We start from the raw sequence: 27550 nt of genomic DNA, 5'->3' as shown, positions 1-27550 counted from the left end.
GAGAAAGTATATGAAGTGTATCTGTGCGCACACAATAAGAACCCAATAAACTAATTAATGTTGTCAGGCAGTCATGTTACACTGGCCACATCATTCATACTTCATGATTTTGTCCCTTTGGAACACAAATCAAAAACAATTTTGGAAAACCTAAGTCCAGACAGAAGTGACCCACCAAAATTAGAATGTCAAGCGGTTATAAAGAGCAAACTAGGAAGAAATCTGTTAGATATAAATAAGAATGACCTCCCAGCACAGCTCCATCTCAACCCAGTTCGGAGGTCTCCACCAGGGACACAGGCTCTCAGGGAGCTGTCTGGGGAGGGCAAAGTGCTCCAGCCTTGCCAGAGGCAAAGGGACAGGATCTATGAAAATGTGTTTACATTCATACCTTAGAGCAACTCTATTTATATAAATCTGTACTACAGAAACTCTTCAGGTGCCTCCACACTGCAAGTTACGTAAATATCCCCAAGAGGGAAATGACGAAGTATACATTATATGTATATGAATTATTATTCAACTATCAGAATGAAGCCAATTTACATGAATGATGAAAATGTATCAAAGATGTGTGATATAAAAAACCACAGTGGGGTTTCCCTCGTGGCTCAGTGGTAAAGAATCTACCTGCCTTCACGCCCTAGGGCCCCTGCTCTGCAATAAGAGAGGCCACCACAAGAAGCCTGTGCCCCGCAGCTAGAGAGGAGCCCGCGCTGGCTGCAACCAGAGAAAAACCAGAGCAGCAACCAAGACCCAGCACAGCCAAACGTAAAATTATTTTTAAAAAGTTAAAAAAAACCCATAGCATGGCACAACCTGTAAATTATAACCTCCCTTGTGTAAAACAAGCCACATATTACTATATGTGCAGGATAAAAGCAAAGAAGGCGCATTCAACCTCGTGTTTAGGGAATGGTATTTAGGATTTTCTATATGATCTATTTCTCTAGCGATCAAACATCGCTGCAAACTAGTGAAATCAAGAAAACAGAAAACCAACCTATAAAGACCAAAAACATCATCATCAGCTACCGCTGATGTTACTCCTGAAACCGCTTTCCAGGGGTCCTGGCCTTTGGCATGTGTCCTCCTGACTCGGGGTGGATGGGGACTTAAAGGGGCGGCACACAGGGCAGCCCTCAGGGAGAGCGGCAGCCCGGCCAATGGCACACAGGAGCAACACTTCTCGGCTGCCTGCCCACAAGACTCACAGAGATCCCGGAGGCAGCTGTGGGGAGAGGAGGTCCAGCAAGTTCCTTTCTGCAGAAGGGCTCTGAGCACCGCCAGCTGGCAGCGCACTGGTGGTGGGGTTCTTCTTTTCCTGACAGCAATTCTGACCTGCAACCTGTCAAACCAGGAATGGCTGAAGTAAGGCCAGCGTATGAATGACTGTGAGCCATGGTGACACCAGGGCACAGCTCTCCTGACCCCAAAGCCACCGCAGAGCAGGCTAACCACGTCTCCTAGGGCAGGTGGAGAAAGGGCGAGAGGGCCTGACTCCTGAGCAGACCTTTGGTAAGCAAGAGTCTGGATACAACGGAAGAGGGCAGGGACAGAAGAAGAGCAAAAACACGTCTCCCTCCAGGGGTTTAAGCCAGACAGTGGAAGTGAGGGAGAGGCTCTGGACCTCCGAGTCCACAAGAGCCACCAGGCTATGCTGTCCCCCTCCCCCCTCCCCGGGGCAGTGCCGCCTTCATGAAGGCAGGTTTGAGGGACCTCCCCTCTCCTCTCCAGCCCCCAGAAAGAGCCTCCTTACCTTGCTTGTAGCTGGGGCATCACTGATTCCTGCAAGGAAGGAACACCGTGGAGGTGCACATCAGTAACTCTACCTGATACAAGCTGGAGACTAAGGCCATCCTTTCTAGAGCACTCAGAAAGCCGAGACAAAGCAAATTACCGGAACTCACTCAACTCACTCATGGCAAATCTGAGACTGGGTACAAGGAAGATCTCTCTGAACTTCCCAGTATAACCCAATTCTTTCTAAAAACAGGCACACACTCCCCAAGGGGAATGGGCTTACTCTCCCCCTGGGAGTCAGGACCACGCTGTGCCAGCTCCCCCCAGACACCACCCTTACCTAAGGCTGCCAGGTCCTGATGCAGTAAAGATGGCGTCACAGCCCCAGCCTGCTCAGACCCGCTGTCCTCCAAGTCAATCAGGGGGCAGTTCTTCACGCAGCCTGTTGGATTCTGAAAGACTAGAAAACAGACAGGAAAATAAATATGAGTGAAAGCTCCACTTCCCTCAGGCCTCCTCCCAATCAAAAGACATCACACCCTCTTAGCACACCCCTGAAGAACCCTCCACTGCCGTTGATTGGCTTGACTCACAGCCTTGAGTGGCATCTGAAATACGAGGCAGCCAGAGGAACTGCCTTCCCATCCCTGCCATCACAGAATCCTCTTACAGTCCATCCAACCAGGACAAGAGCAGAGCGGATTGCTCCATCTCAGAGGCCTTTGAGGTTCTGATCACGCTTATCAAAATCATCTCACGTGCTTGATAAAAATTTGGGGTCCAGCTCCAGGTAATCTAGGTCCAAAAAGGTCTAAGAATCTGCATTTCAAGCACTATTTTAGACCAATTCTGATTTAGCTAGCCCTGCACTAGGAACCACTGATGGTCAATCTTCTTTGGTGCGTAGCTCCCCTAAGTAAGCACTCACAAGAGGCACAATCTGAATCTGGCCCCAGAAGAGCCACCACACACTTCTGTTTACAAGCTAGTTGCTGCCCAGCAGTTGATGTGTGATGACACATGGGGGCAGAGTCTGGCTGCATAAAACCAATTCTCAAGGGAAAGGGAAAAGAGGGTGTGTGCTCTCATTTCTACACCATAACCCAGAATGTTCTGAGGAGTCAGTTCTTTCCTGGGATTTGCAGGCTACCCCAAGCAGAGGGTGGAAGATGCTCTCTGCACATACCTCTGGACACAGGTATGTCTCCCACAGAGCTGGCCACTGTGTTCCCAAAGGTGACACGGCCCTCCATCACCTGTTTGTACAGCAGAACTCCCTGTGTGAGGAGGTCATTTGCCTGGAGAATCTCCGCTGAAGAACAAGAGAAAAATCAGAATCCCCCGTTTAGCAACCAACATTCTCAGTCTTTTTTAAGCCATCCACAAAGCAGCAACCACACAGCTCTACCAGGTTCAGTATGACCATGCCTCCTGCCCCCAGGTCACGAGACCAGGCCCCTGGCAGACCCAGTCACTCAAGTGCTGAACCTCAACATTTCCTTCTCAGGTTGGAGGAGGAACCAAATCTTTTCACTTTCTTGGTCTGTACTGCCCAGTATGACAGCCAACACTTGAAGTATGGTCCTTTTAAGTGAGGAACTAAATCTTTAACTTAGTTAAATCTTTAACTTAGTTTTAATTTAAAATTTAAACTTAAAGCTTTTTCATCAATGTGGATGCAAATATTAAAAGACATTTCTGGGACTTTATTCAGTCATTGGAAAGTGTGTAAGGAACAATTTGGTACATGAATCTACATTTTCACCTGTAAATTTCATAAAATCTAAATACAGATCAAGCATTCCTGATGGAAATTGAACATTCAAATTGAAATATCCAGATAAACAATGCAGTGGATTTCAAAAATCTCAAGGGTATCTCATGGTCTGGTTTACCTGTAAGAAAGGATCTCCTGGGAGAGAGAATAGCAACAGGGGCAGGGGCTGTATGTAACACTGCAGGCCACCATGCTAGGAGAAGCCTTCAAGAGCAACCAACTATTAATTTCCTGTCAGTTTTTAAACTGAATGGAAGTGAACAAACAAGAGGTTGAATGTATTTGGCATGTGCAAGGTGTTTTAAATTTCATTCATTTTGACTTCACTGCCACCAGAGAAAATAACAGGCTTAGAATACCTACATCACAAAAAACCCCCAGAAAACCAGACACCATGGGCCTCATAACATCACCTATGATGTATTCTTGTTCCTCCCCCACACACCCTCATTTGAATCTGAATCTGAACAAGATTCCTGATTCAATTTATAAGAAATCAAGAATTTCAGAAATATCAGGAATGGAGAAACATTAAACACCAAGGGAGATGCCATCAGAAAAGTGAGACCAAGAAAAACAAGTCAAAGGACATGTTTTTCATGCATGAAATTAAAAAAAAAAAAAGCAAACAAACAGGAGGCTACCACTAAAAGAGACTTAAATACCAAGCATGGTTTTCCTTTCTGGTTCTGATTTATAACAGACTTTAAAAAAGAAAAAAAAGGGTCAGCAAGAGATGAATAGACAGAGAAATGCCCAGGAAATCTGAACGCTGATAGATTACTCCAAAATGTTTGGAATTTGCTTAAAAACAGAACTGGGGGTGTGGGGAGGGGGAGGACAAAGGGACAGTGCAGTACAGGTAAAACAAGATCAAGACTGACTGTGAGCTGGCAATTGTGAACAGAAGGTGAAGAGGACACGGACACAGAATCCCTTTTACATGTTTTGAGATCTTCCAGAAAATAAAAAGCTTTAGCCATTTCTATACTTGTGCACAGGATTTAAGTTCTCCCATGTGCCCTTCACTCCACATTGGCCACGTCGCTGAGCTCCCCAACCCAGCCCCTGAAGGCACTCTGGGTGTGAAACCTCCCAGACATGCCTCTCGCAGCTGCTTCTCAGATCTCTCAGAGGTCTAGTCTTTCTGCAAGTCTTCAGTGGGAACTGCTCTTCCTTCTATCCCCTTCACACCCAACTCAGATGGTAAACCTCCACCCTTTTCTATGTTTGCAGGCCTGCTGCTCATTTCTTGTTCAAGCCCAGATTCCTCTGAAAATTGCAAGAATCAACTCAATCAATGCCATCCGCAAGCGCAACCACTGGAACACCTAGAAGCCACCATCGAGTTTGTGTGTCAGCAGCACAGAGGAAGCCCCACGGCAGGCAGAGAGCCCCACGCGGGTCCTACACTCTGGGCTGTGTGCTGCCTATGCCTGGAGAATAAGACCGTACCGAGCGCCTCATCGTCGTCAGTGGTGTCACTCGCCAGCCGGAACAGGGTGGGCCGCAGCTTTTCACACCTCTCATACACGACCTAGAAAATAGTTTGTTACATAAAATTCTCAGTAAGTGTGCTATAAAAAAAGAAAGATCTCAAGATGTGTAAATGTGGAGAAATGGGAACTCTGAAACACTGCTGTCTCAAACATAAAATGATACAACCACTCTGGCACTTTTTAAAAAGTTGACTATACACCCAGTCTATGACCTAGCAATCCCACACTGAGGTGTTTACCCAAGAGAAAGGAAAATACATGTTCACACAAAACGGTCCTGAACACAAGTGTTCAGAGCAGCTTATTTCATAATCACCTGAAGCTGCAAGCAACCCAAATATCCATCAACAGACAAATGGATATGCATGTTGTGGTACATGCGCACCACAGTTTCTCCAAAGCAGAGAAGCCTAACCTACGCCCAGAAAAGGCAGGGGTGGAATATTGCATCATTCCATTTATATAAGAGTCTAAGAAATGTAACTTGATCAGCAGTCTTTCTCAGTCGTGTCCAACTCTTTGCAGCCCCACAGACTGTGGCCTGCCTGGTTCTACTGTCCATGGAATTTTCCAGGCAAGAAGACTGGAGTGGGTTGCCACTTCCTCCTCGAGGGAATCTTCCCGACCTAGGGATGGAACATGTGTCCCCTGTGTCTCTTGCACTGGTAGGTGGATTCTTCACCACTAGTGCCACCTGGGAAGCCCCAAACTAACTAGAAGGGAAAACACGAATCAGTGGTTGCTTGGGAGAGAGGCGGAACAAGAGGAGGAGAATGAGACAGTTTGAGGGGGTGGGAACATGCTTGTTATTTTGACTGTGTGAGGCCTTCTTGAAATCTGTGCATACTCTTAGGATGTCAGTCATCCTGAGTCCCTCCTGCCTTTGTTTTTGAAAGGAGCACCTACCTGCAAGGCCGCCTGGTCTGGCGGGGCCTGTCCCGGCTTGCGGTATGTGCTCAGCATCTCCTGCAGCACCTTCACGTGGCTCCGAACTTCCTCCACAGCACTGACCCTCCTGGACACCTTCTCCGATTTTTCTTGTTCCTTTCGGAAGAAAGACGATGAAGTGAGGACAGATGCTCTGGATAAAGCTTGAATGTGCGCCGGAGAGGCGTGCTGTGCTGTGCAGAGCTCAAGGAAGCCACCAAAACACTAAGTGGGTGGAGTGTTCACTCAGCGGGCAAGAAGATGCTCAAGGTCTGGAATTCCTGGGACAGACAAGGGGGAGCATGTGTCCACTGTATCACCAGCCTCTATCCCTCTGGAAAGGACAATCCCACACCTGGATTCCCACACCAACACTGGTCATTGAGACAGAAACTAGGGTCTGTGAAATGCTTTGAGCTCTTGGACAGAAATACTTGGAAGCACATAGAAGTTTCTGCTTCCAGGCACCACCTTGCCCTTCAGGGAGCTCACAGCTGTTCCCTGGTTCAGGGTTAGGCAGCTGTCTCTTCTTCCAGCTAACTGTGCCCCCCACCCTCAATCACACACACACATATACTGTCCCTGCTGCCAAGTTGGTTCAGTCATGTCCGACTCTTTGCAACCCCATAGACTGTAGCCCACCAGGCTCCTGTCCATGGGACTCGCCAGGCAAGAATATTGGAGTGGGTTCCCATGCCCTCCTCCAGGGGATCTCCCTACATTGTCCAGCCCCTGTCAAATGCTGGTTCTGCAGAACCCCCTGGAAAATGCCCACCTCCTTGACCAAATTCTTGATCAGCCGGTTTGCAGCCTGAAGATCCTCAGGATGGTTGCTTTTCAGAAGCCTTGTCAGAAGCTGGAAAGGGAACACGACTCAGTGAAACTAATTCCCTGCGTCAAGTGGCCCAGAGCAATAGCACCAGCAACAGCAGAATTACCCGTCACAACAGCTCGCACATTTAAATGCATTACCTTACCAAATCCTCACAATGACGCAATGATTTAATGATCGTGACCATCGTGACATTCCCCACAGAACACTGGTGTTTCAAAGGGGAATGGAGATGGATGTCGCAGGAGACATCTGGCCAAGTCTGGAGACATCATCGGTGGTCACAACTGGGGGCAGTACTGACACCCAGCGGGTAGAGGTCAGGGGACACCTGTACCCCACCTCACAGCGCATGACAGCCCCCAACAAGGAGTTAACTGGCCCAAGATGTCAACAGTGCTGAGGCAGGCTTAGACCACATACTCTGATGTGAGAGACCTCGGGAATCTCGTCCACTTTGTTCCCAATGCCTAGCGGAATGCCTGACATGTGGAGTGAGTCACTCTTCATTGGATAGATGGCAGGAAAGATGGAGAGCCATCTTTCTGAGCACCACAGTGTCTAAGCAGCTGGCCCAAGCTGACACCAGACTGACTTTCTCAGGAGTCCACGCCACACCTCCTCCCCTGCTCCTCCTGAGGACCCCACAGGAGGAGCCAGAGGGAAAGCTGCCCAGAGCCCAGCACAGCTCTGCTCATCCTGCCCACAGTCAGCACCCAGATCCAAGGGAGGAGGACAGCTGACAGACGCGGCTGGAAGGCAGAGGGCACCAGAAGAGACCCATCCTCGGACTGGAGTCTTCCTGGTCCTACACTCACCAGACCTCTTGAGTGACCGAGAACAGTACTGACCAAAAGCACTGCCACCTTTTGGAGGCACCCTGGAGTTATCCCCGCGTCGTGGCCTAGGTCTGGACCACCTCGCTTTCCCCTCCCCTCTCCTTAATGATGTCTGAGGAGCAGCAATACTAGAGGCAGGAACGCAAGGAAAACGGGAGAGATCAGGCTTACTGATGCTTTCTCTTTTGATCTGAGCCAACGTGCAACCCATGCTTTCCTCCCCACTCCCCTTCCCCAAACACCGCACACACTCTGGATACGACTGACCCCCCAAACTACCCACTAGGGTTGGCCTTTCGTACGTTCTTTCCCTTGGGAACACCGAGCAGATAAGGTGGAAGACCCAAAGAATAGGTCACTTATTTGACCTCTCCATGAAAACGACATACAGACCCTACAACACCTCTCTCTGCTCCAGAGAGAACTCACCCCACCTCCCCACATGCCAGTTCTGATCAGAGGGTACTGGAGGGGAGTCCCTCAAAGAAGAGGTCGGCTCAGACTCCAGGTTGGCCTCCACGGTCAGGGAGAAGCTCCTTACCTTTGACTTTTCTTCATCAGCATCAAAGATGGAGCTCTTGGGCCAGGGAGAAGGTGGGGGCAAGATTTTATCCACTGGAAGTTTAGGGTCTTGCTTTATGATTCCTAAAAAAATGCAATTCATGGATATGCTGATACAAATACCTGCTGACTTCAGCAGGATCCAGTACAAAGTCCAGAAACTCCTGGTTCCTGATCTCCCACCAGGAAGACACTGTCAGCGACCTTAAAGGGAAACACCCAGGGCGTGATCAAGGCTCTGCATCCTCCCTTGGGAGAATCGCAAGCTGGGGATGGTCAGAGCCAACTAAATCAGAGCACAGGCAGACCCTAAGACTAGCAATCTACGGTCCCTACACTATATAAATACTGACGATTTTATGCAGGTACACAACCTCTCTGCTGCTGCTGCTGCTAAGTTGCTTCAGTCGTGTCTGACTGTGCAACCCCATGGACTGCAGCCTACCAGGCTCCTCCATCCATGGGGTTTTCCAGGCAAGAGTACTGGAGTACGTTGCCATTGCCTTCTCAGACACAACCTCTCAGGGCCCAGAAACGAGTGTAGGATCTTTGATACTCATAAAAATACTGAGTGCATGTGACGGGGGGAAAAAATAGCCCTCCTAAATCCGGTTCCTCCCACAAAGCCTGAGAGAAAAGGAACGTGGACTCCCAGCTTCGACACAGGACACACTCTGGAGCTCGCTTCACAAGAGGAACAGGCTCATTCTCCAAAGGCCTCACAAAAAGAGAATGGGAAAGGCCCGATGGCCCACCGAAATCCATCTCTCCCCAGGGAGAAGCCTCACACTGCCGGGGGAAGGACAACACACCTGCGGTCCTTAGAAGAGTGGTGAAACCTAAGGCAGCTGGAAGAAAAGAATGGAAAAGCCTGCACCCCTGGGTGCAATGTGCAAACGTGTCCTGGCCCCAGCCCGAGATGGGGTGGAACAGGATCACAAACAGGTCCCTCCAAGACCAGGGACATGTGCCTTCCTAAGACCGAGGCTTAATCAGAACAGAACCACCACTAGCGCCAGGCGAAGGGCATCAGGGAACAAGTAATAAAGGTCTACTGTCAGGACAGGCAGTGGAATAAGAACTCTTCTGAGATGTAGAGCAAGAGGAAGACCCAAAGCTGAGAGCAGAGTAGATACTGCGAGAAACTCTCTAGGCCATCAGCCCCCACCTCAAACACGAGCCAACACCAGAGGAATCTGAAACCTGGTATAGTAAGGGTAACTACAGCAACAACCATCTCAAACCCAGCTCAACTCCTGCTGAATTCTTTACCAGCTGAGCAACAAGGGAAGCCCAAGGACACTGGAGTGGGTAGACTATCCTTCTCCAGCAGATTTTCCTGACCCAGGAATCAAACTGGGATCTCCTGCACTGAAGGCGGATTCTTTACCAACTGAGCTATCAGGGAAGCCCCAATTCCTGCTAACCAGAAGGAAAGGTCTGCCCACTTTCAGGGACTGAAATTACTTGCTTCAGCCTCGATTACTGTGTCTACTGGACACAAGATCTCCAGCTTTCACCCAAAAATGACAAACTGTACAGAAAAGCAAGAAGGAACAATCACTGTGGGAAGGGAAGGCAGCGCAGTCAGACCTTGTTTCTTTAGCATCTGATAAGCATCTCGGATCTTGATGTCCTCTGGAAACCAGACTGTCCAACTGAAGAGTATTTCAATGATTCTTCCCTTAACTTTTTCTGTAGTCCAGGAGCCTAGGTACTAAAGATAAAAAGGAAAGGGAATTACTGAGCTGAAGGGCCTTAGTGAGACAGAAGAAAGGGCTAGAGGTCATAACGTTCAAAGAATGACACAGATGTTGAGGATACAACAGAAACTAGTCAGAACCAAATAGGTGCAAGATGGTGGTGCGATTCGATTTCTAGTAGACCTTGAACCTCATTACACACTCACTGCAATACATCAGCTAAAGACACACACAGCCATGACAGTCCCAAGCCTGACCATGAAAGGCCAAAAAGAGAATAGTGGCCCAATTCCTGGAAATCTCCACCCCGTCTTTCATAAAATAGTAGGACTAATCCTCCCACTTGTTACCCTATGAAATTACTGAGGCCACAAAAACTAACACCCCATATTTCAGGGCCACTCTCATCTTCTGACACAGCCTACATTCTATCTATGGAATGTATCTCTCTACAAACAAATCTGTTTTCTCACTTAGTTCTCAGGACAGAGCCCCCTTGCCTGCCCACTTGAACCCTCACAAGCATTCTGTATTAATAAATCTACTTATGTATATTCTGCCTCTTGCTGAATCCCTTCTGTGCTGAGACATAAAGAACCTGAGCTTCACAATGTCATGTGGCAGCTCGGATGAGAGTGGGGTTTCGGGGGAGAATGGACGCATGTATATGTATAGCTGAGTCCCTTTGCTATTCACCTGAGACTATCACAACATTGTTAATTGGGTATACCTCAATACAAAATGTTTTAGGTGTTAATTAAAAAATTAAAACAAAACAAAACAAAAAGAACCTGAGCTTCAGTAAGTCCTGATTTTAATTAAAACAGGGGGGACTTCTTTGGTGGTCCGGCAGCTAAGACTCCATGCTCCCAGTGCAAGGGGCCTGAGTCTGATCCCTAGGCAGGGACTAGATTCCACATGCTGCAACTAAGACCTGGTGCAGTCAAATTTAAAAATAAAAAAAAAAGAGAGAGAGATAGTGGGTTTTAATCCCAGCCCACAGGTTCAAGTCTCAATCTAAGTTTTGGCTGGGTTCAAATCCCATCTGAGTTGGGCAGTTTCATTAGTAGACTGCCCAGCCCACAGGATCACTGAAGAGATGGCAGCTGAGAAGCAAGCTGCTCAAGGCTGGTTGAGAGGGCAGGCACAGCGAGAGGACAAATCATCTGGCACCCGAGCCCAGCACTCTCTGAGTTTCAAGGAGTCAACCTCCAAAGCCACGAAAATTCAATCCCACCATGTACTGGCCTAGGTTAGAGCCACTGGGGGCACTCATTTTTTTGGAGTGTAGAATAAAAATATATTGGGAACGAAAATAAGGTAAAGTGAAAGGAATTGCTGAAACTCAAATGTTTTGAATCATTATTTCTTAAAAGATCCTCTTTTAACCCTGGTGGTCCAGTGGTTAAGAATCAGCCTGCCAATGCAGGGACACAGGTTTGATCCCTGCTCGGGGAAGATCCCACATACCATGGGGCAACTAAGCCTGTGAGCCGCCAATGACTGAGCTCACACGATGCAACTTCTGAAGTCTGTGCGCCCTAGGGCCCGTGGTCCGCAACGAGAGAAGCCCCACAGGGAGACGTGCACACACTGCAAGTAGAGAGGAGCCCCTGCTTGCCGCAACCAAGACACAGCATGGTCAAAAATCAATACTACTACTAAAAGATCCTCTTAAAATAAATAAAAGGATTTATTAATCCTCATAAATAAAAGAATTTTGGAAATTATATATATAATATATATGTGATAGATATAATTTCCAAAATATTTGACCTTTCTCCTCAGTTCCTCCTGGCACAGAACTTCAAAGACCTTTGGAATTTCCTAAGTGATAGGAAGTGAAGTGAAGTGAAGTTGCTCAGTCGTGTTCGACTCTTTGCGACCCCATGGACTGTAGCCTACCAGGCTCCTCTGTCCACGGGATTTTCCAGGCAACCGTACTGGAGTGGATTGCCATTTCCTCCTCTAGGGGATCTTCCCGACCCAGGGATCGAACCCGGGTCTCCCACATTGTAGACAGATGCTTAACCGTCTGAGCCACCACGGAAGTCCCAAGTGATAGGAAGGTCTTTGTTATTTACAAGTCCTCCCCAGGGACCATACCCAAGTTTATGCTGAACATTCCTGGTGGACACCTGGCTTCAAGGGAGGGGCTGACCATGTGATCAGAGGATTGGAACTATGTATCTCATTTATACCCTTTAAAATAAAAGGATATTATTAAGTATAGTGCTTTTCTGTGTTCTGTGAATCTTTCTATCCACTGAATTAGGCAACCTGGCAGAGGGGGTCAAAGGAACCTCTGAACTAGTAGCTGGTCGGGCAGAAGTGCAAGTAGCCTGGGGATCCCCGAGACTCATGACGGGTGTCTGAAGTGGACGTAGTCTAGGTAGGACTGAGCTCTTAACCTGTAAGGTTTTAGGGACACCCACCGTGAGTGGCACAGAGAAGGGCCAGGCCCTGGGCGCTCACCTTTGGGGACAGCACTTTGATGAGCTCGTTCAGGAAGCGGAACTTGGCCACCTCGTTGTGGAACTTCTCCCCACAGTGGTTCACACACGTCTCCAGCACCTGCACAGACAAAGGACCCCCATGAGAAGGTGAAGCCATTGGCCCCATAGCTCGTCCCAAACCTGGTAAGTATTGGTTGGAACCATGGCTCAAGGCTGAGGTCACTAAAGTTTGGGAGAAAGGATGAGACTTTCAGACTAAGTAAAAAAGCATTTGTTTGCTCTTGTTGTAACTGACAGGTTTGTGTCCAGGAAACCACTCGGTGGGGGACTTTGAGGTCACCCCACCTTTTATGGAGACCCTCTGGGCAGGTGAAACTGGTCAGAGAATCACTTCCTTCTTTCTCCTCAGAGGCAGAAATCATACATGGAATACCCAAAAACTATCAAACCTGCTGGCATTCAAGTGACAAATTGAGCCCGTAAACGTTTTCTTTGGTCCACACCATTAACATTTCAAATCAGTCACTGATACTGAAAAATCCTGAGACTTCATCTGGATTTCCAGTTTCTCTTAAACAGGAAGTTCTAGCAACACTCGGCCCAAACTCATCCCTGGCAATAGCCAGCAGGTCCTGCTGTGCAGCTGCCCTCTTTAGACTGGACGTGGTCTCTCTGGTTCCTCCCGTAGATGGCTCACTCACTTATGCTACCAGTCTGGCCCTGTGGGCACTTGACCTTGCCAGCCCTGGTCTAACAAGGGCAAGAGGAAATAAAGCCTTCCTTTCCTTCCTGCAAGGCAGGCTCAATGCTACTCTCCAGGAACAGATCTACAATGGGGCAATCTGAGCCCAGAACTCCCTCTAGCCTGCCTTCTGAAGGCCAGGGAAGGTGTTTCCCACACTGAAATGCTAGCCTTGGGACAGGCTAAGGGGCAAGGGGCAAGACAAACTCACTGTTAAGGCATAAAGAGCTTCTTTCTCTTGTGGAGACTGGATCTTGTGGGCCAGCAGCCAGGGCGCATAGGTTGAGCTAAGGGAAAACAAAGACTCTGGGCGGAGAGGAACACACCAACCGGTCTGGCTGAGCATGCTCGGTCAAGTTCCCTCTCCCCCAGGAGCTTGGGTCCCAGAGCAGAGGTAGGATGTGACTGCACACGACCATGCACGAGCCCCCGAAGGAGGTCGGCTCCCAGCTGCCCCCACATCTCACAGCTACGCTTTCAGAACACACCATCCTCTCCCCAGTCCACCCACCCTTACAGCTCCCAGACCTGTATGTAACTTGGTCTAGAGCAGCACAGACCTTATTTGTTATTTGAGAACTATTCAGTCAACCCTGGAGCACAAAATGTGATCAAACTTCTTGTTCCTTTCAAAATGAATATTCAGCAACATGGAGATGAAATATCTGGATAACTGACTCATTCCTCAAGTTCCCATCCAGGGGACTTCCCTGGCGGTCCAGTGTGGAAGACACCACACCGCCACTGCAGGAGGCAGTCTGATACCTGGTTGGGGAACTGAGATCCTGCAGACCGTGCTTCACGGCCAAAGAACAGGCGGGGAAGAAAGTTCCCATTCAGACACTTCAGAAATCAAATTCAATGAAATCTTAACCTCTCTTCCTCTGCTTTTTCTTAAAAAAAGACTGTATTTAAATTAGCTCAACAAGCTTCCCTGGTGGCTCAGTAGTAAAGAATTCGCCTGCAATGCAGGAGCTGCTGCTGCTGCTAAGTTACTTCAGTCGTGTCCGACTCTGTGTGACCCCATAGATGGCAGCCCACCAGGCTCCCCTATCCCTGGAATTCTCCAGGCAAGAACACTGGAGTAGGTTGCCATTTCCTTCTTCAATGCATGAAAGGAAAAGTGAAGTCGCTCTGTCATGTCCGACTCTTCGTGACCCCATGGAACGCAGCCCACCAGGCTCCTCCGTCCATGGGATTCTCCAGGCAAGAGTACTGGAGTGGGGTGCCAATGCAGGAGACATAAGTTTCATCTGTGGGTTGGGAAGATCCCCTGGAGAAAAAAATGGCAATCCCCTCCAGTATTCTTGCCCGGGAAATCCTATAGACAGAGGAGCCTGGTGGGCTACATGGGGTTGAAAAAGAGTCAGACCCAACTTAGTGACTAAACAACAACAACAAAAGCATCTGCTGCGGCTCTGAAATGGACATTCAGCAACATGCTGCTAAATATAGTATAATCTGCAAATAAAAAAAATTATTTTAAGAACACACTGATCTTTCACATTACTATGTACCCTAGTTACATTCTATCCCTAACATTCAGAGAGCTCCTCAGCAGTAGTGTTTCATAAAAATTAGTTAAAAATTTTAAAATAATTGCCAGTTACAAACTTTTTTAAGAAAACTACATGAATTTGCTATTTCTAGCAAAAATAACATACTCAGTAGATCATGGAGGGAGGAAAAAAAGGAAACAAAGCCTAAGCTACGTAAAACAATCCTGAGAAACACAGGCAGGCACGCATAATCTGAGGTGCCTATGTAAGTCGGACATGTGTGTGGCATCACCTTACCCGTTGGGATCAGTGTTCACTTGGTCACAGAAATTCTGGATAGCTGACCAATCCTGTTCTGACATGCTTGGGTCTGTGGCTTTATCTGTCAAGGAAATAAAAAGTAGAACTGAAGTATAATAAACGGAAACATACACACCACTCCACATCTCCACCCCTCAAAACAGGACAACAGCCAAGGACTGAGTGTATCACACCTCCTGAGGATGGGACGCAGCACGCAGACAGCCGGCAGGGTTGGGGGTCGACCGTACTCATCACTCAGGCACGGGTATGGCCCGTGACTCAGGGACTGCTGACTGCATGAACAAGCAACCTGGTTAACCAGGTACTACCCTGAAAGGGGCTCCATCTCCAGTGCAGGGGTTGGCTTATGCGCACCTTCTTCATGCCCGTGCCGACCCCCCACTGTGGGGGGTGCAACAAGGATGGGTACAGGCCAGCATCTATGCATAGGCCACAACCTGCAAGCTTCTTTTTTATTTTTTATTTTCATTTTTTTGGCTGCACTGGGCTTTCTCAAGTTGCAGCTTGTGGGCTTGGTTGCTCCACGGCATGTGGAATCTTTCTGGAGCAAGGATTGAACTCAAGTTCCCTGTACTGGCAGGCGGATTCTTAACCGCTGGACCACCAGGGACCACCAAGAACCCGGAAGCTTCTCAGCCATGTGACAGGAAGACCAGAACTTACAGTGAAGTTCTGAACAGCTCCCATTATGTCCCCCAAGTACCAGGCCAAAACCTGAGCCTCCGCTTACTGAAATCCTCTGTCCCACCTAAGCAGCTTCTCCACGTCAGTGGCTTATGCTGTCTAACAAGAGGACCTCCCTGCCGTCACTCCTCAGAATGCCATTTCTCTCTGCTACCATACACATATGCCCAAGGAACCCAGGTCCAGTCACACTAGGGCCTCCCCACCGGAACATTCGTATTTGTATGTAATCTGAGGACATGCGGCATGAAGGGAACCAGGGCACAGCCCAGAGCAGGAAACACTTGGAGAAAGGGGGCTTGTCAGAAGGCCTAATGTGAGCCCACGCTCCACCGAGGGGTGGGGCAATCCCTGACTTCCTGCAATCTTTGTGGACTCTTTCCTGGTGCTAGATGGTAGCAGCTTCTTCCCCTCCCACTGCTGCTGCCTAGAATCCCTGTCCCAGCAAGGATGACCATTCCACAGGCCTGGCCTTTCAACTGAAACAAGCCACATTCTCATAAAGTAGTTGCCGAGACTGTCTTTGTCCTGCTCTTTCATAACATTTCCCCTACTGCCCTCTGTCCAGCTTATCCTGGACTATCCGCCTCTCCAATGAAACTTTTTACTGGTCCTGACAGACAAGCTCTTTCAAACTCTGCAAGTAATTCTTATGGTCATACTTCTGACACTACTCCTTTGGCTTGAATGTCCGCTTCTCTCTTCTCTATCCATTCTCAAGGTCATTCTGAATTTCCATCTGCTGCCAAAAGCCTCCTCCACTGCTCCAGCTCCAACTAATTCTTCTCCCTTCTGATTACTTAAGAGTCTACAGGGGCTTTCCTGGTGGTCCAGTGGTTAAGAATCCACCTCCCAGTGCAGGGGAAACAGGTTCGGTCCCTGGTCCAGGAAGATCCCACGTGCTGCCAAGCAACTAAGCCTGTGCAACTAAGCCTTAGCAACTACTGAGCCTGTGCTCTAGAGCCCAGGAACCACAACTACTGAAGCCCACGTACTTAAAGCCTGTTCTCTGCAACGAGAGAAGTCACCGCAATGAGAAGTCTGTGCGCTGCAACTGAAGAGTAGCCCCCACTCACCGCAACTGGTCAAAGTGCTCATGTAGCAATGAAGACCCAGCGAAGCCAAAAATTGATAAATAATTAAAAACAAAAAAGACTCCACAGTCAACCGGAATTTAACTTTCCAGACGGTAGTCACTTTTATGTCATGTGGAAGTCGCATGCCCCTAGCTCAACAATGAGATTCAAAGGACAGGTCCTCAATCCCCCACCTTCCCACCCATCAGCCCCACCCTAAGTGAACAGAGACAACAAAGAAGAGCAAAGGAATCAGGTTATCAGTTTCCCCATGCTCCTCACCTTTTTCCTCCTCAAAGCTCTTTCTCTATGTTCCACCTCTCAAAATGCTATTCACCCTTCGAATCCCAATTCAAATGCCACTTCATAAGGACTTTCTTAATCACCCACCCCCACAAAACAGAAGCCATCTCTTCCATCTCAGAAGACCCACATCCCACCTGCTCTTTTAGGATAGATAGGGATCTCCAGCTCCATCCTTTATTAGTTACATGTCATTGGACTCTCAACTATAAAATAAGGAAAACGGTACCTTCCTTGTGGGATAGTCATGAGATTCTCAAAAGATACTGTCTAAGGCTTCCCTGGTGGTCTACTGGTTAGGACTCCATCTGTCTGTGAACTACAATCACTGAGTCCACATCCTGCTACTACCGAAGCCTGTGCACCTCGAGCCCATGCCCCACAACAAGAGAAGCCACTGCGATGAGAGGTCCGTGCACCTCGACCAGACTAGCTCCCACTTGCCACAACTAGAGAGAGCCTGCAAGCACCAAAGACCCAGTGCAAACAAATAAATGAATCTTAAAAAAACACAGTGTCTGAAATACTCAGTATAGCCGCAAACATTAAGTAATCAATAAAAGACAGATGATCTTGTAACAGTCTTTGTGTTTTCCTTTAAAAATATGTATACAACTTAGTACACTTAAACTTCAAAAGTCTGTTCAAAACTAAGGCAGAAGCACTATGTTCCCTACAATGCTTGGTACAGTACCTTAGGCACAGGCACAAAAGAATTACTCAGGAAGTAAACTGAAAGCAGTGATACTCAAGAGTCTGATTAAGGAGATCTGACTCTACAGGGACCTCCACTCAATGCTCTGTGGTGACCTAAAGGGGAAGGAAATCTAAAAAAAAGCGGATATATGTATATGCATAACTGACTCACTTTGCTGTACAGCAGAAACTAACATAACACTGTAAAGCAACGATACTCCAATAAAAATTAATGAAAAAAGGAGATCCAACTCATCTGAACTACTTCTTTCTGTATCACTAAAACTTCATAAAGCTTCAGTTCACGACAAGGTCAAGCTTGATACCTAAAAGACTTTCAGACCTCAACACATGACTCTGTGACAGCAGTTCCCCAACCTTTTGGACACCAGGGGCCAGTTTCATGGAAAATAATTTTTCGACAGACGAGGAGCGGGTGGGGTGGGGGAGGTGGTTTCAGGATAATTCACATTACCTTTACCGTCTGCTCTCATATGAGAATCTAATGCCACCACTAATCCAACAGGAGGTGGAGCTCAAGCAGTAATAATGATGGGGAGCGGCTGTAAATATATTAACAGATGAAGCTTCGCTCATTCACCCGCTGCTTACCTCCTGCTATGCAGCCTAATTCCTTACTTGCTGCAACCTGACAGGTACCGGTTTGTGGCCCGGGGTTTGGGGACCCGTGCTCTATGACCCAGCAGCAGAGAAGAGCAGGCAGGACCCTGTTCATCAAGCAGAGTCCAGCTCTCTCCCTCCTTCCCTACCACCAAGTCACCAGGTTTTCCAAAGAAAGGAAGGGAAAAAAAAAAACTCTACAAGCATAATGTTCTAAACCCATAACCAGGGCAAAGCAGCAAAAAGATCCAAAAAGTAAGTTTTTTTATTTGCTATATCTATATCATAAGGATTCCCTCCAGGTTTTTCACAGCTCCCAAATAACAGCAATAAAAGTCATAGCTGCTGCCCCGCCCCCTTTGTTTTTTAAGAACTTGCTTTGTGTCAGACATGACGCTGAGAGCTTTCCTAGCATCCCTTTCCTGTAATCCTCAGAAAACTGAAGCTGATACTAATGTTAGCTCAGCATTTTATAGATGAAGAAATCTGCCCAGTCACAAAACTGGAAAATGACAAAAAAAATCTCAGGTCTGACCAATTCCAGGGCCCAAATGTAAGTCTTCAGTTCTCTGACAAAGACAGGGCCTCTTTCGGGAACTAGGTTCTTTGACCTTTTTGCCACTAAGTTATCAGCTCCCTAAGGCAGGAAGGAGGCCTGTTTCATTCACCTTCCCACCCTCCAGCACCTAGACAGTCATCAGCAAGGATATCTGCTAATGAATGAATGATTCATCTTTCACTATTCGAAGTCTGACCAGTTGGCTGGACATACTGCTGACACCAGGAGATGGCTACTCCAGTTCTGAAATAACTGGGTCTCCAAACACCTAATCCCATCCTGCCAAGCTGTTTCAGTGGCCTTGAGCAGGTCCAGAGACAATAATTCCCAGAGGATTTTTAAAAATTTTTTAAATTAAAAAAAATTAAAAAAAAGGAAGACAGCCAAGCCCTCCAGCTGTGAGTGAAATGGCTTTTTTTTTCCCCTTCCCCCAAGGTAGTGGGGCGTGGTTAGGGGGCCTGGTGCGAGTCTGCAGAATCTTAGTTCTCTGACCAGGAACTAAACCCAGGTCACAGCAGGGAAAGCACTAAATCCCAACCACTGGACCGCCAGGGAATTCCCTGAATGGTTCATCTAACAGTGACTAATTCAAAAGCTAAATCATCTCACATCAGCCACCACCCCACCCCCAGGGTCATGACCCTGGTGTTTAGAGCAGCCCGTGCTAGTCAGGGGAGCCCTGGGGCTGTGGGGAAGCAGTCACCTTGAGAACACTTAGAACTCAATCCTGTGGCAGTGAGTATGCACTGCGTGGGGCAGATACACACCAACCCAGACATCAAGCAGTGCTGAAAGGCCAAGATCCAGCATAGGAATGATGGGTCCAAGATAAAGAATCAGCTCAGCTCCAGAGAAGCTGGGAGAATATAAATAGATCGAAATCCAGAGGGAGGCAGAAAAGTGAGGATGGAGGACAGGACTTATCACTTGGGAGTCGGTCCAAGCAGATGGAAGAAGATCACAGAGCATCCAACTAAGCTAGTGCCTCCCTGGCAGCACTAGCAGAGCTGAGACCAAGAGGCCCCAGCGATGCTGTTAATAGCTCGAGACTCCGCTGGTTAAATCGAGTATAGCACCCCATGCCACCAGGCACAGGAGGCTTTTCATTAACAAAGAGGAGGCAGCTCTAAATGCAGTCATGTGGAACAACGCCCAAAATAAACTAAGTGGTAGGGGGCGGGGTGGGAGGGGGGGCCTGCAAAAAGTCCAGAAGCTGCTACTTGTATTTTTAAAGCTTGAGCTTCTGGTGAAACAGGTTCCTGGCGTTCCTTTGGGGAACTACTCCTTCCCAATTCTAGGTCCAATGTTTTTCCTTTTCTGGCAAACAGTATGAGTTTGTTTCTGCCACTCTCTACTAAGAAGACTAGTGATGATAACAGCTAGCATTATGCCCGGGCACTGTTCCGTGTGCTTGAGACGCACGAACTCCCCTGATCCTCACAACCCCAAGGTGCCAGTCGCTCAGTCGAGTCCAACTCTTTAAGACCCCATGAACTGTCTCCCATCAGTGTCCTCTCTCCATGGGATTCTCTAGGCAAGAATACCGGAGTGGGTTGCCATTTGCTTTTCCAGGGGATCTTTCTGACCCAGGGGTCAAACCTGGGTCTTATGCACTGCAGGCAGATTCTTTACCATCTGAGCCCCAGTGGGGCATGCTATTACATTCCAGCCTTAGGGACACAGCTGCCTTGCTTGCTGAGGTAAGATCCGTCAGTGAGATGAGCTCTGGGGTCTTCACGTGCCCCTGGAGTGACTTCCTTCTCCACCCAGCATAGACTCAGGGACTTTCCTTCAACTACACTCCAGTCCTTGCCCCACCACCAGCCTCTCTAGCACACGTCCATCTACGTACCACCTCCACTGGGCCCCAGCCCCCACAAGTCTGGTTCAACAGTTTACTTTCTCTGCTCCTATGGCAGGCAGGGGCAGGGAGCTGGAAACCACACAACCACAAAGACTACAAGATACATTTCTGAAGTCCATTCAGCACTCCAAAGCCCAAACTCAGAGGATCTCAGGTGCAGAGGGGAAAAGGTGGGCCCTCTGTCCCAGGGCACATCTGGAGGCATTTTTGGTTGCTGGACTGGGAAGGGGGTCTGTGCTGTTGGGATAGGTTCTAGCCCTACCCGAACGACTGGAAGATCTCAGAATTTTGGGACCACAATGGCCTAAAACAGCTGGAGCTTAAGGATCCCCTCCTAAACAGTCTTGGTTCCCTTTTTCTCCCCCACCTGGGTCAGTGGTAGGCTGGTCTCTAACCCAGCCCACTTGACTTTTGCAACTCCACTGCCTCCTAGTTAACCACCTTCTTTCTGTCCCCAGCGTTTAACCCTGAGATAATTCAGTAATCTTTCAGTTGCCAAATTCAAAGTTCCCCCATCCTCCTTCTCTCTTTCTCAGCAGCAAAACCACCTTCCAACTACACCTTCCTTACAGACCTGCAGCTCACCCCCTCCCAGCAGCCTGTAGGCTCCACCTTCTCTCTCAGCACCCCACTCCAGCACCCACCCCCGACAACCCTGCTTCTTCCATGTTGAGATTCTCCATGTTCCATGCGCAAACTGTTCTTCCTAATGTGCACAGACAAGCTCACTGCTAATGAACTGAAGGTCTCAAGTTGACTCTCTGGAGTCAAACCAACTGCCCAGAGAGCTTCTCTTTGTGCCACAAGCACCTCAAAGTCCACAAGTGAAGCATCTGTAACCAGTTACCTGAGCCTGAAACCTGCAATCCAACCTAGATCCCTCTGGTCCCTTGCCTCTATTCTAATGCAGTAAGGCTGCTGATCGAACTAGCTAATTATCTCTACTCTCCATCCCAATACCTTTGTACTTCAGTCCTGACACACTACCAGAAGAGCTTTTCATCTACTCTCTGCCTGGACTCTACCATCCCTAACCAATTCAGCTCTTCACACAGTGGCAAGTGATGCTTTTAACAGAGGTACTTGATCAGAGGGGCTTCCCAGGGGGCACAGCGGTAAACAATCCGCCTGCTCGTGCAGGAGGCAGTCAGGAAGATCCCCTGGAGTAGGAAATAGCAACCCACTCCAGAATTCTTGCCTGGGAAATCCCATGGACAGAGGAGCCTGGTGGGCTACAGTCCACAGGGCCGCTAAAGAGACAAGGCTGAGCACGAATGCACACTTGATCAGAGTTTCTGGCTCTGACATCTCCCCGACTACATCAAGGATAAACTCTGGACTCCTTTCTGCAGCCCACAAGACCCTTTAAGATCTCGCCCGAGTTAGCCATGCAGTCTCTTTAGGCTTTGCACTCCTGCAGCAGACTTCCTTCTTCCCAGAATGCTCCGCACTCTTTCCCTCAGCTTTTGCTCATGCAGTTTCCTGCATCTGAAATGCTGTCGCCTCCATTGTTCACTCAAATGCTATGTCCCCTGAGACAATCCCCTCGTAAACAAACCAACTCCCACCACTGCCCCTTAAACAAGCCCAGTATCCCTCCCAATTGCCTTAACGTAGCAAAGTGCTGCTCCTATCGGCTTCTATCACCTACTTAAATATATCTTTGAGAGCAAGGGCTCTGCCTTACGCATCTTAGTACTCCCAGCACCCAGCAGAGCCCAATACAAGGAGTATATGCTTTGTTCTCTTGGAATTTCAAGAACCCAATCGGTAACGCAGGGACAGTAACTACCCCTAGGACTGCCATGAGTCTTACATGAGACAATGACAAAAGTCTGGCCAGAAGGAACTCGCACAAAAGGTTTAAAGGGCTTCTTTTGACATTAAAGTCAGGAGCCAGAAAGAGTTCTTTCCCAGAGGATGGGTGTGTTGCACAGCTAACTCTAAAAGTGCCCTTCTCTAAAACGAGGTTAGTAACCGAAGCTGTCTCTAGGGGTCGTAATAAGGATTAACTGTGGCTGAAATGCCCTTTAGCAGTGTTTGGCATAAAAGCGAAGCTCAATAAACCGTAGCCATTATGTTGTTAACAGTGTTTATGCACCGCGATGGGGGCAGGGGGGCGCAGAGCACCCAGCCTCGGGTCCGCAGCCGCGGCAGATTCCTGGGGTTCCTCTCCAGGCCCGCCGAGGAGATCCTCCCACCCGTGCCGGGCCCTGCCTGCCTCCTCGGGCACCAGCCTTCCCGCGGCCACCTGCCCACCCGCCAGCCTCAGAAGAAAGGCCCGGGGAGGCGGGAAGCGAGGCCTCACGTGGAGCGCTGCGCCCGAGCCGAGAGGCAGCCCCGGCTACTCACTGAGCCACAGCTCCAGCGCCACTGTCGGCACCCGGGGACCCTCGGCCGACTCAGCTCCCGCCGCGGCGCCGGCCCCCGCCGCCACCGCCGTCGCCGTCGCCATGGGCCCAGCCCCCGCCGCCGAGGCCGCGGCCGCCCCTGCGCTTCAGCAGCCGGCGTCTGCAGCGTTCCGGGGCTGCCGACGCGGCAGGCGAGCGCCGGCGCGTGACGGGGCGGGGCCGGTGTGACCACGCCCACCGATCATGTCCCGCCTACGCGCAGACCGGGGCAGGTGGCCTCAGCCTCGCCGAGAGCCTTCTTCTCAGCGCTAGGCGGCCTCGCGGGCTGGTTATCCAGACCCGCAACCAGATCAGAATTCGTCAAGTCAACCTCGCAAGGCTTGCCAGATAAAATAGACGACACCCCGTTAATTTGAGTCTCAGATAATGAATTCTCTAGCATTTTTATTCCGGACGGTCTTTCTGGACCACCACCTACCTCTATACTCTGCTTTATTTTCTCCATAATATATTACACCATGAGCGTGCTAGGCACTTACTCATTGTGTCAAAGGATAATCGCCACCCTCCCACAAAATAAAGTCATGATTCTCATACATTATAAAATGAACACATGTTAAGTAAAATACTAATTAAATGAGGGAACCAAGCAGATGTTATAATCCGTTCAAAAGAGAAGTCAGGAAAAGGGCAAATTTATAAAGAATAAAGGAGTGTTGCAACAGATGTGCAAATAGACACAAAAGAAGCTCAGAGTTAATTTGCATTTTATATATTTATTCATTTGCTTTTTACCTTTTCATTTAAGGCCTCTCGGTGAGATTTACAAGGATCTTAGTTCCCTAACCAGAGATCTAATGCCAGCCCGCTGCAGTGGAAGCCCGAAGTCCTAACCACTGGAGCCACCAGGGAATCCCCCAATTTGCTCTTGCCTGGAAAATCCCATGGACAGAGGAGCCTGGAAGGCTGCAGTCCATGGGGTCGCTGAGGGTCCCACACGACTGAGCGACTTCACTTTCACTTTTCACTTTCCTGTATTGGAGAAGGAAATGGCAACCCACTCCAGTGTTCTTGCCTGGAGAATCCCAAGGACGGGGGAGCCTGGTGGGCTGCCGTCTATGGGGTCGCACAGAGTCGGACACAACTGAAGCAACTTAGCAGCAGCAGCAGCAGGTGGCACGAAAAGAATCCACCTGCGAATGCAGGAGACATGAGATGCAGGTTCAATCACTGGATTGGGAGGATCCCCTGGATGAAGGCATGGCAACCCACTCCAGTATTCTTGTCTGGAGAACCCCATGGATAAAGGAGCCTGGCACGCCACAGTCCATAGTGTCACAAAGAGTCGGACATGACGGAAGTGACTTAGCATGCATGCGTCCATAGGAATTTAGGTCCCATCCTACCCCAAATAAACACACAATATAAGTTTCAAAGTACATTTGCCGTGCTATGTTAGCTTCAAAATAGATCCAGCCGCACACATCTCCATCTCACAGATTGTTGCCTGTAGCACCTTTCTATATGAAAATTATACAGTTGTTTCCTGTCTTAGTAAACTTGGACTGATACAACAAAACACTAAAGGTTGAGTGGCCTAAACAACAGACCGTTATTTCCCACAGGAGGCCGGCAAGTCCAAGATCAAGGTGCTGTTGACAACCTGCTTCCAGGTTTGCAGAGTGCTGCTTTCTTGTCCTCACAGGGTAGAGAGACAGCATGTTCTGATCACTTCCTCTTAGGGCACTAATCCCATCATGAGGGATGCACCCCAGGACCACAGCTAAGCCTAATTACCTCCCACAGCACCCACTTCAAATACCATCACATGGACATTAGCACTTCAGCATGCCAATTTGAATTCAATCTATACCATTATTCACATCAGGGAAATTCTGTATGAAATTAGTGAAAACTACACATTGTCCTTTGGACTGCAAGATCAAACCAGTCAATCTTAAAGGAAACCAACCCTGAATATTCAATAGAAGGACTGATGCTGAGCTACAATACTTTGGCCACCTGATGCAAAGGGCCAACTCATTGGAAAATACCCTGATGCTGGGAAAGATTGAAGGCAGAAGGAGAAGGGGACAACGGAGGACAAGATGGTTGGATGGCATCACTGACTCAACGGACATGAGCAAGCTCTGGGAGATGGTGAAGGACAGGGAGCCTGGTGAATGCAGTCCATGGGGTTACAAAGGGTCAGACACAACTGAGCAATTGAACAACAATACGTTGTCCACATCACACCCTCTGTGTTACCTGATTTTGGGCCTGGGAATTATTTTGCATGTGTGCTAAGTTGCTTCTCAGAAAGACACTATATTAAAAAGCAGAGACATTACTTTGCCAACAAAGGTCTGTCTAGTCAAAGCTATGGTTTTTCCAGTAGTCATGTACGGATGTGAGAATTGGACTGTAAAGAAAGCTGAGCACCGAAGAATTGATGCTTTTGAACTGTGGTGTTGGAGAAGACTCTTGAGTCCCTCAGACTGCAAGGAGATCCAACCAGTACATCCTAAAGGAAATCAGTCCTGAGTATTCATTGGAAGGACTGATGCTGAAGCTGAAACTCCAATACTTTGGCCACCTGATGAGAAGAACTGACTCATTTGAAAAGACCCTGATGTTGGGAAAGATTGAAGGCAGAAGAAGAAGGGGACGACAGAGGATGAGATGGTTGGATGGCATCACTGACTCAATGGACATGAGTTTGAGTAAACTCCGAGAGTTGGTGATGGACAGGGAAGCCTGGTGTGCTGCAATTCATGGGGTCGCATAATGTTGGACACAACTGAGTGACTGAACTGAAGTCGTCTCTGGGCTTCCTTGGTGGCTTAGTGGTAAAGAATCTGTCTGCAATGTGCAAGACCTGGGTTCAATCCCTTAGTTGGGAAGATCCCCTGGAGAAGAAAATGGCAACCCACTCCAGTATTCTTGCCCGGAGAATCCCATGGACACAGGAGCCTGGTGAACTACAGTCCTTGGGGATGAAGAGAGTCGGACATGATTGGGGGACTAACACTTTCACTTCAGCCATTCACAAAGATTCCAGCCGAGTCTTTGTGACTCTATGGACTGTAGCTGCCAGGCTCCTCTGTCCATGGGATTCTCCAGGCAAGAATACTGGAATGAATTACTGTTTCCTCCTCCAGGGGATCTTCCCAGCCCAGGGATTGAACCCACATCTCCTGTGTCTCCTGCATTGGAAGGCAGATTCTCTGAACCTAGGAAGTGGGGTGAAGTACAAGAATCTAATCATTCTTCCTCCAGTCAATGCTTGAGAGACCACAACTGAAAGGTTAAAGGGTAAGTGGGCGGTCAGGAAGTGGTTTGGAGTTCTGTGTAGTGGTTGGGTGCAGAAGCTTTGGTTTCAGACCAAACAATGCTGTCACCCTCGCCAGCCTTCCTAGGACCCGTCTTGCGTGTCTGTGCAGCCCTTCCTGCCCAAGCTCCCTTCTGGTTTCCATTTCCTTTCCTATGTCATGTGCATGGCCCATGGTCTGTCTCTTCTTTCTGGACAATGAATTTTCATAAGCAGGAGCCATGTCTATCTAATTCCCCAACCTTTTTGGCACCAGGGACCAGTTTTATGAAAAACAATTTTCCATGGACCTGGGCAGGGCAGGGGTGAGGATGGTTTTGGGCGTGAGGCTTCCCTGGTGACTCAGACTGTAAAGAATGAGCCTGCAATGTGGGAGACCCGGGTTCAATCCCTGGGTCAGGAAGATCCCCTGGAGGAGGGAATGGCAACCCACTCCAGTATTCTTGCCTGGAGAAGCCCATGGATGGAAGAGCCTGGCAGACTATAGTCCAAAGGGTCCCAAACAGTTGGACATGACACATTTTCACTTTCAAGTGCATTACATTTATTGTGCACTGTACTTCTATTATTACATTTTGATGTATAATGACATACATATATAATATTGTAGTAGTTTCAGGTATACAACATGATTTGATATTCGTATACCTTGCAAAACAATCACCATGTCTAGTTAGTATTCAATACCACACATCGTTTCAAATGTTTTTCTTTTGTGATAAGAACTTATAAAGCCTTATAAGATCTTGTAAAATCTACTCTTAGAAACTTTCAAATATACAGTGCAGTATTAACTATGTCACCACACTGTACATTGCATCCCCAGGACTTAGCTACTTTATAACCTGCTGTTTGTACCTTCTGATCACCTTCACCCATTTTGCCCACCCTTATACAATTACAAGGGGCTTCCTGGGTAGCTCAGCTGGTAAAGAATCTGCCTGCAACGCAAGCGACCCTGGTTCAGTCCTTGGGTCGGGAAGGTCCCCTGGAGAAGGGATAGGCTACCCACTCCAGTATTCTTGGACTTCCCTGGTGGCTCAAACAGTAAACAATCTGCCTGCAACGTGGGAGACCTGGGTTGGTGAGATCCCTTGGAGGAGGACATGGCAACCCACTCCAGTATTCTTGCCTGGAGAATCTCCATGGTCAGTAGAGCCTGG

General features: G+C 48.5%; 1 protein-coding gene across 1 annotated transcript in view; it reads right to left on the bottom strand.

The window, feature by feature from the left end:
* The window catches only part of GGA2 (golgi associated, gamma adaptin ear containing, ARF binding protein 2), a 29482-nt gene extending 6237 nt beyond the window's left edge, over positions 1 to 23245 (bottom strand). The window contains exons 1-13 of the mRNA XM_070362212.1: positions 23058 to 23245; positions 14876 to 14960; positions 13291 to 13366; positions 12357 to 12455; positions 9772 to 9895; positions 8159 to 8262; positions 6722 to 6802; positions 5926 to 6063; positions 4976 to 5057; positions 2930 to 3055; positions 2084 to 2203; positions 1760 to 1788; positions 1215 to 1348 (exon numbers count right to left, since the gene is read on the bottom strand). Coding sequence (XP_070218313.1) covers positions 1215 to 1348; positions 1760 to 1788; positions 2084 to 2203; positions 2930 to 3055; positions 4976 to 5057; positions 5926 to 6063; positions 6722 to 6802; positions 8159 to 8262; positions 9772 to 9895; positions 12357 to 12455; positions 13291 to 13366; positions 14876 to 14960; positions 23058 to 23160 — 1301 coding nt within the window. The 5' untranslated portion in view covers positions 23161 to 23245. The remainder of the gene's footprint in view (positions 1 to 1214; positions 1349 to 1759; positions 1789 to 2083; positions 2204 to 2929; positions 3056 to 4975; positions 5058 to 5925; positions 6064 to 6721; positions 6803 to 8158; positions 8263 to 9771; positions 9896 to 12356; positions 12456 to 13290; positions 13367 to 14875; positions 14961 to 23057) is intronic.
* Between the last annotated feature and the right edge of the window lie 4305 nt (positions 23246 to 27550).

This window comes from Bos mutus, chromosome 25 (genome assembly GCF_027580195.1).
Source record: "Bos mutus isolate GX-2022 chromosome 25, NWIPB_WYAK_1.1, whole genome shotgun sequence".
Taxonomy (NCBI): domain Eukaryota; kingdom Metazoa; phylum Chordata; class Mammalia; order Artiodactyla; family Bovidae; genus Bos; species Bos mutus.
Note: the sequence above shows the minus strand (reverse complement) of the source record. Positions and strands in the feature narration are given on the sequence as shown.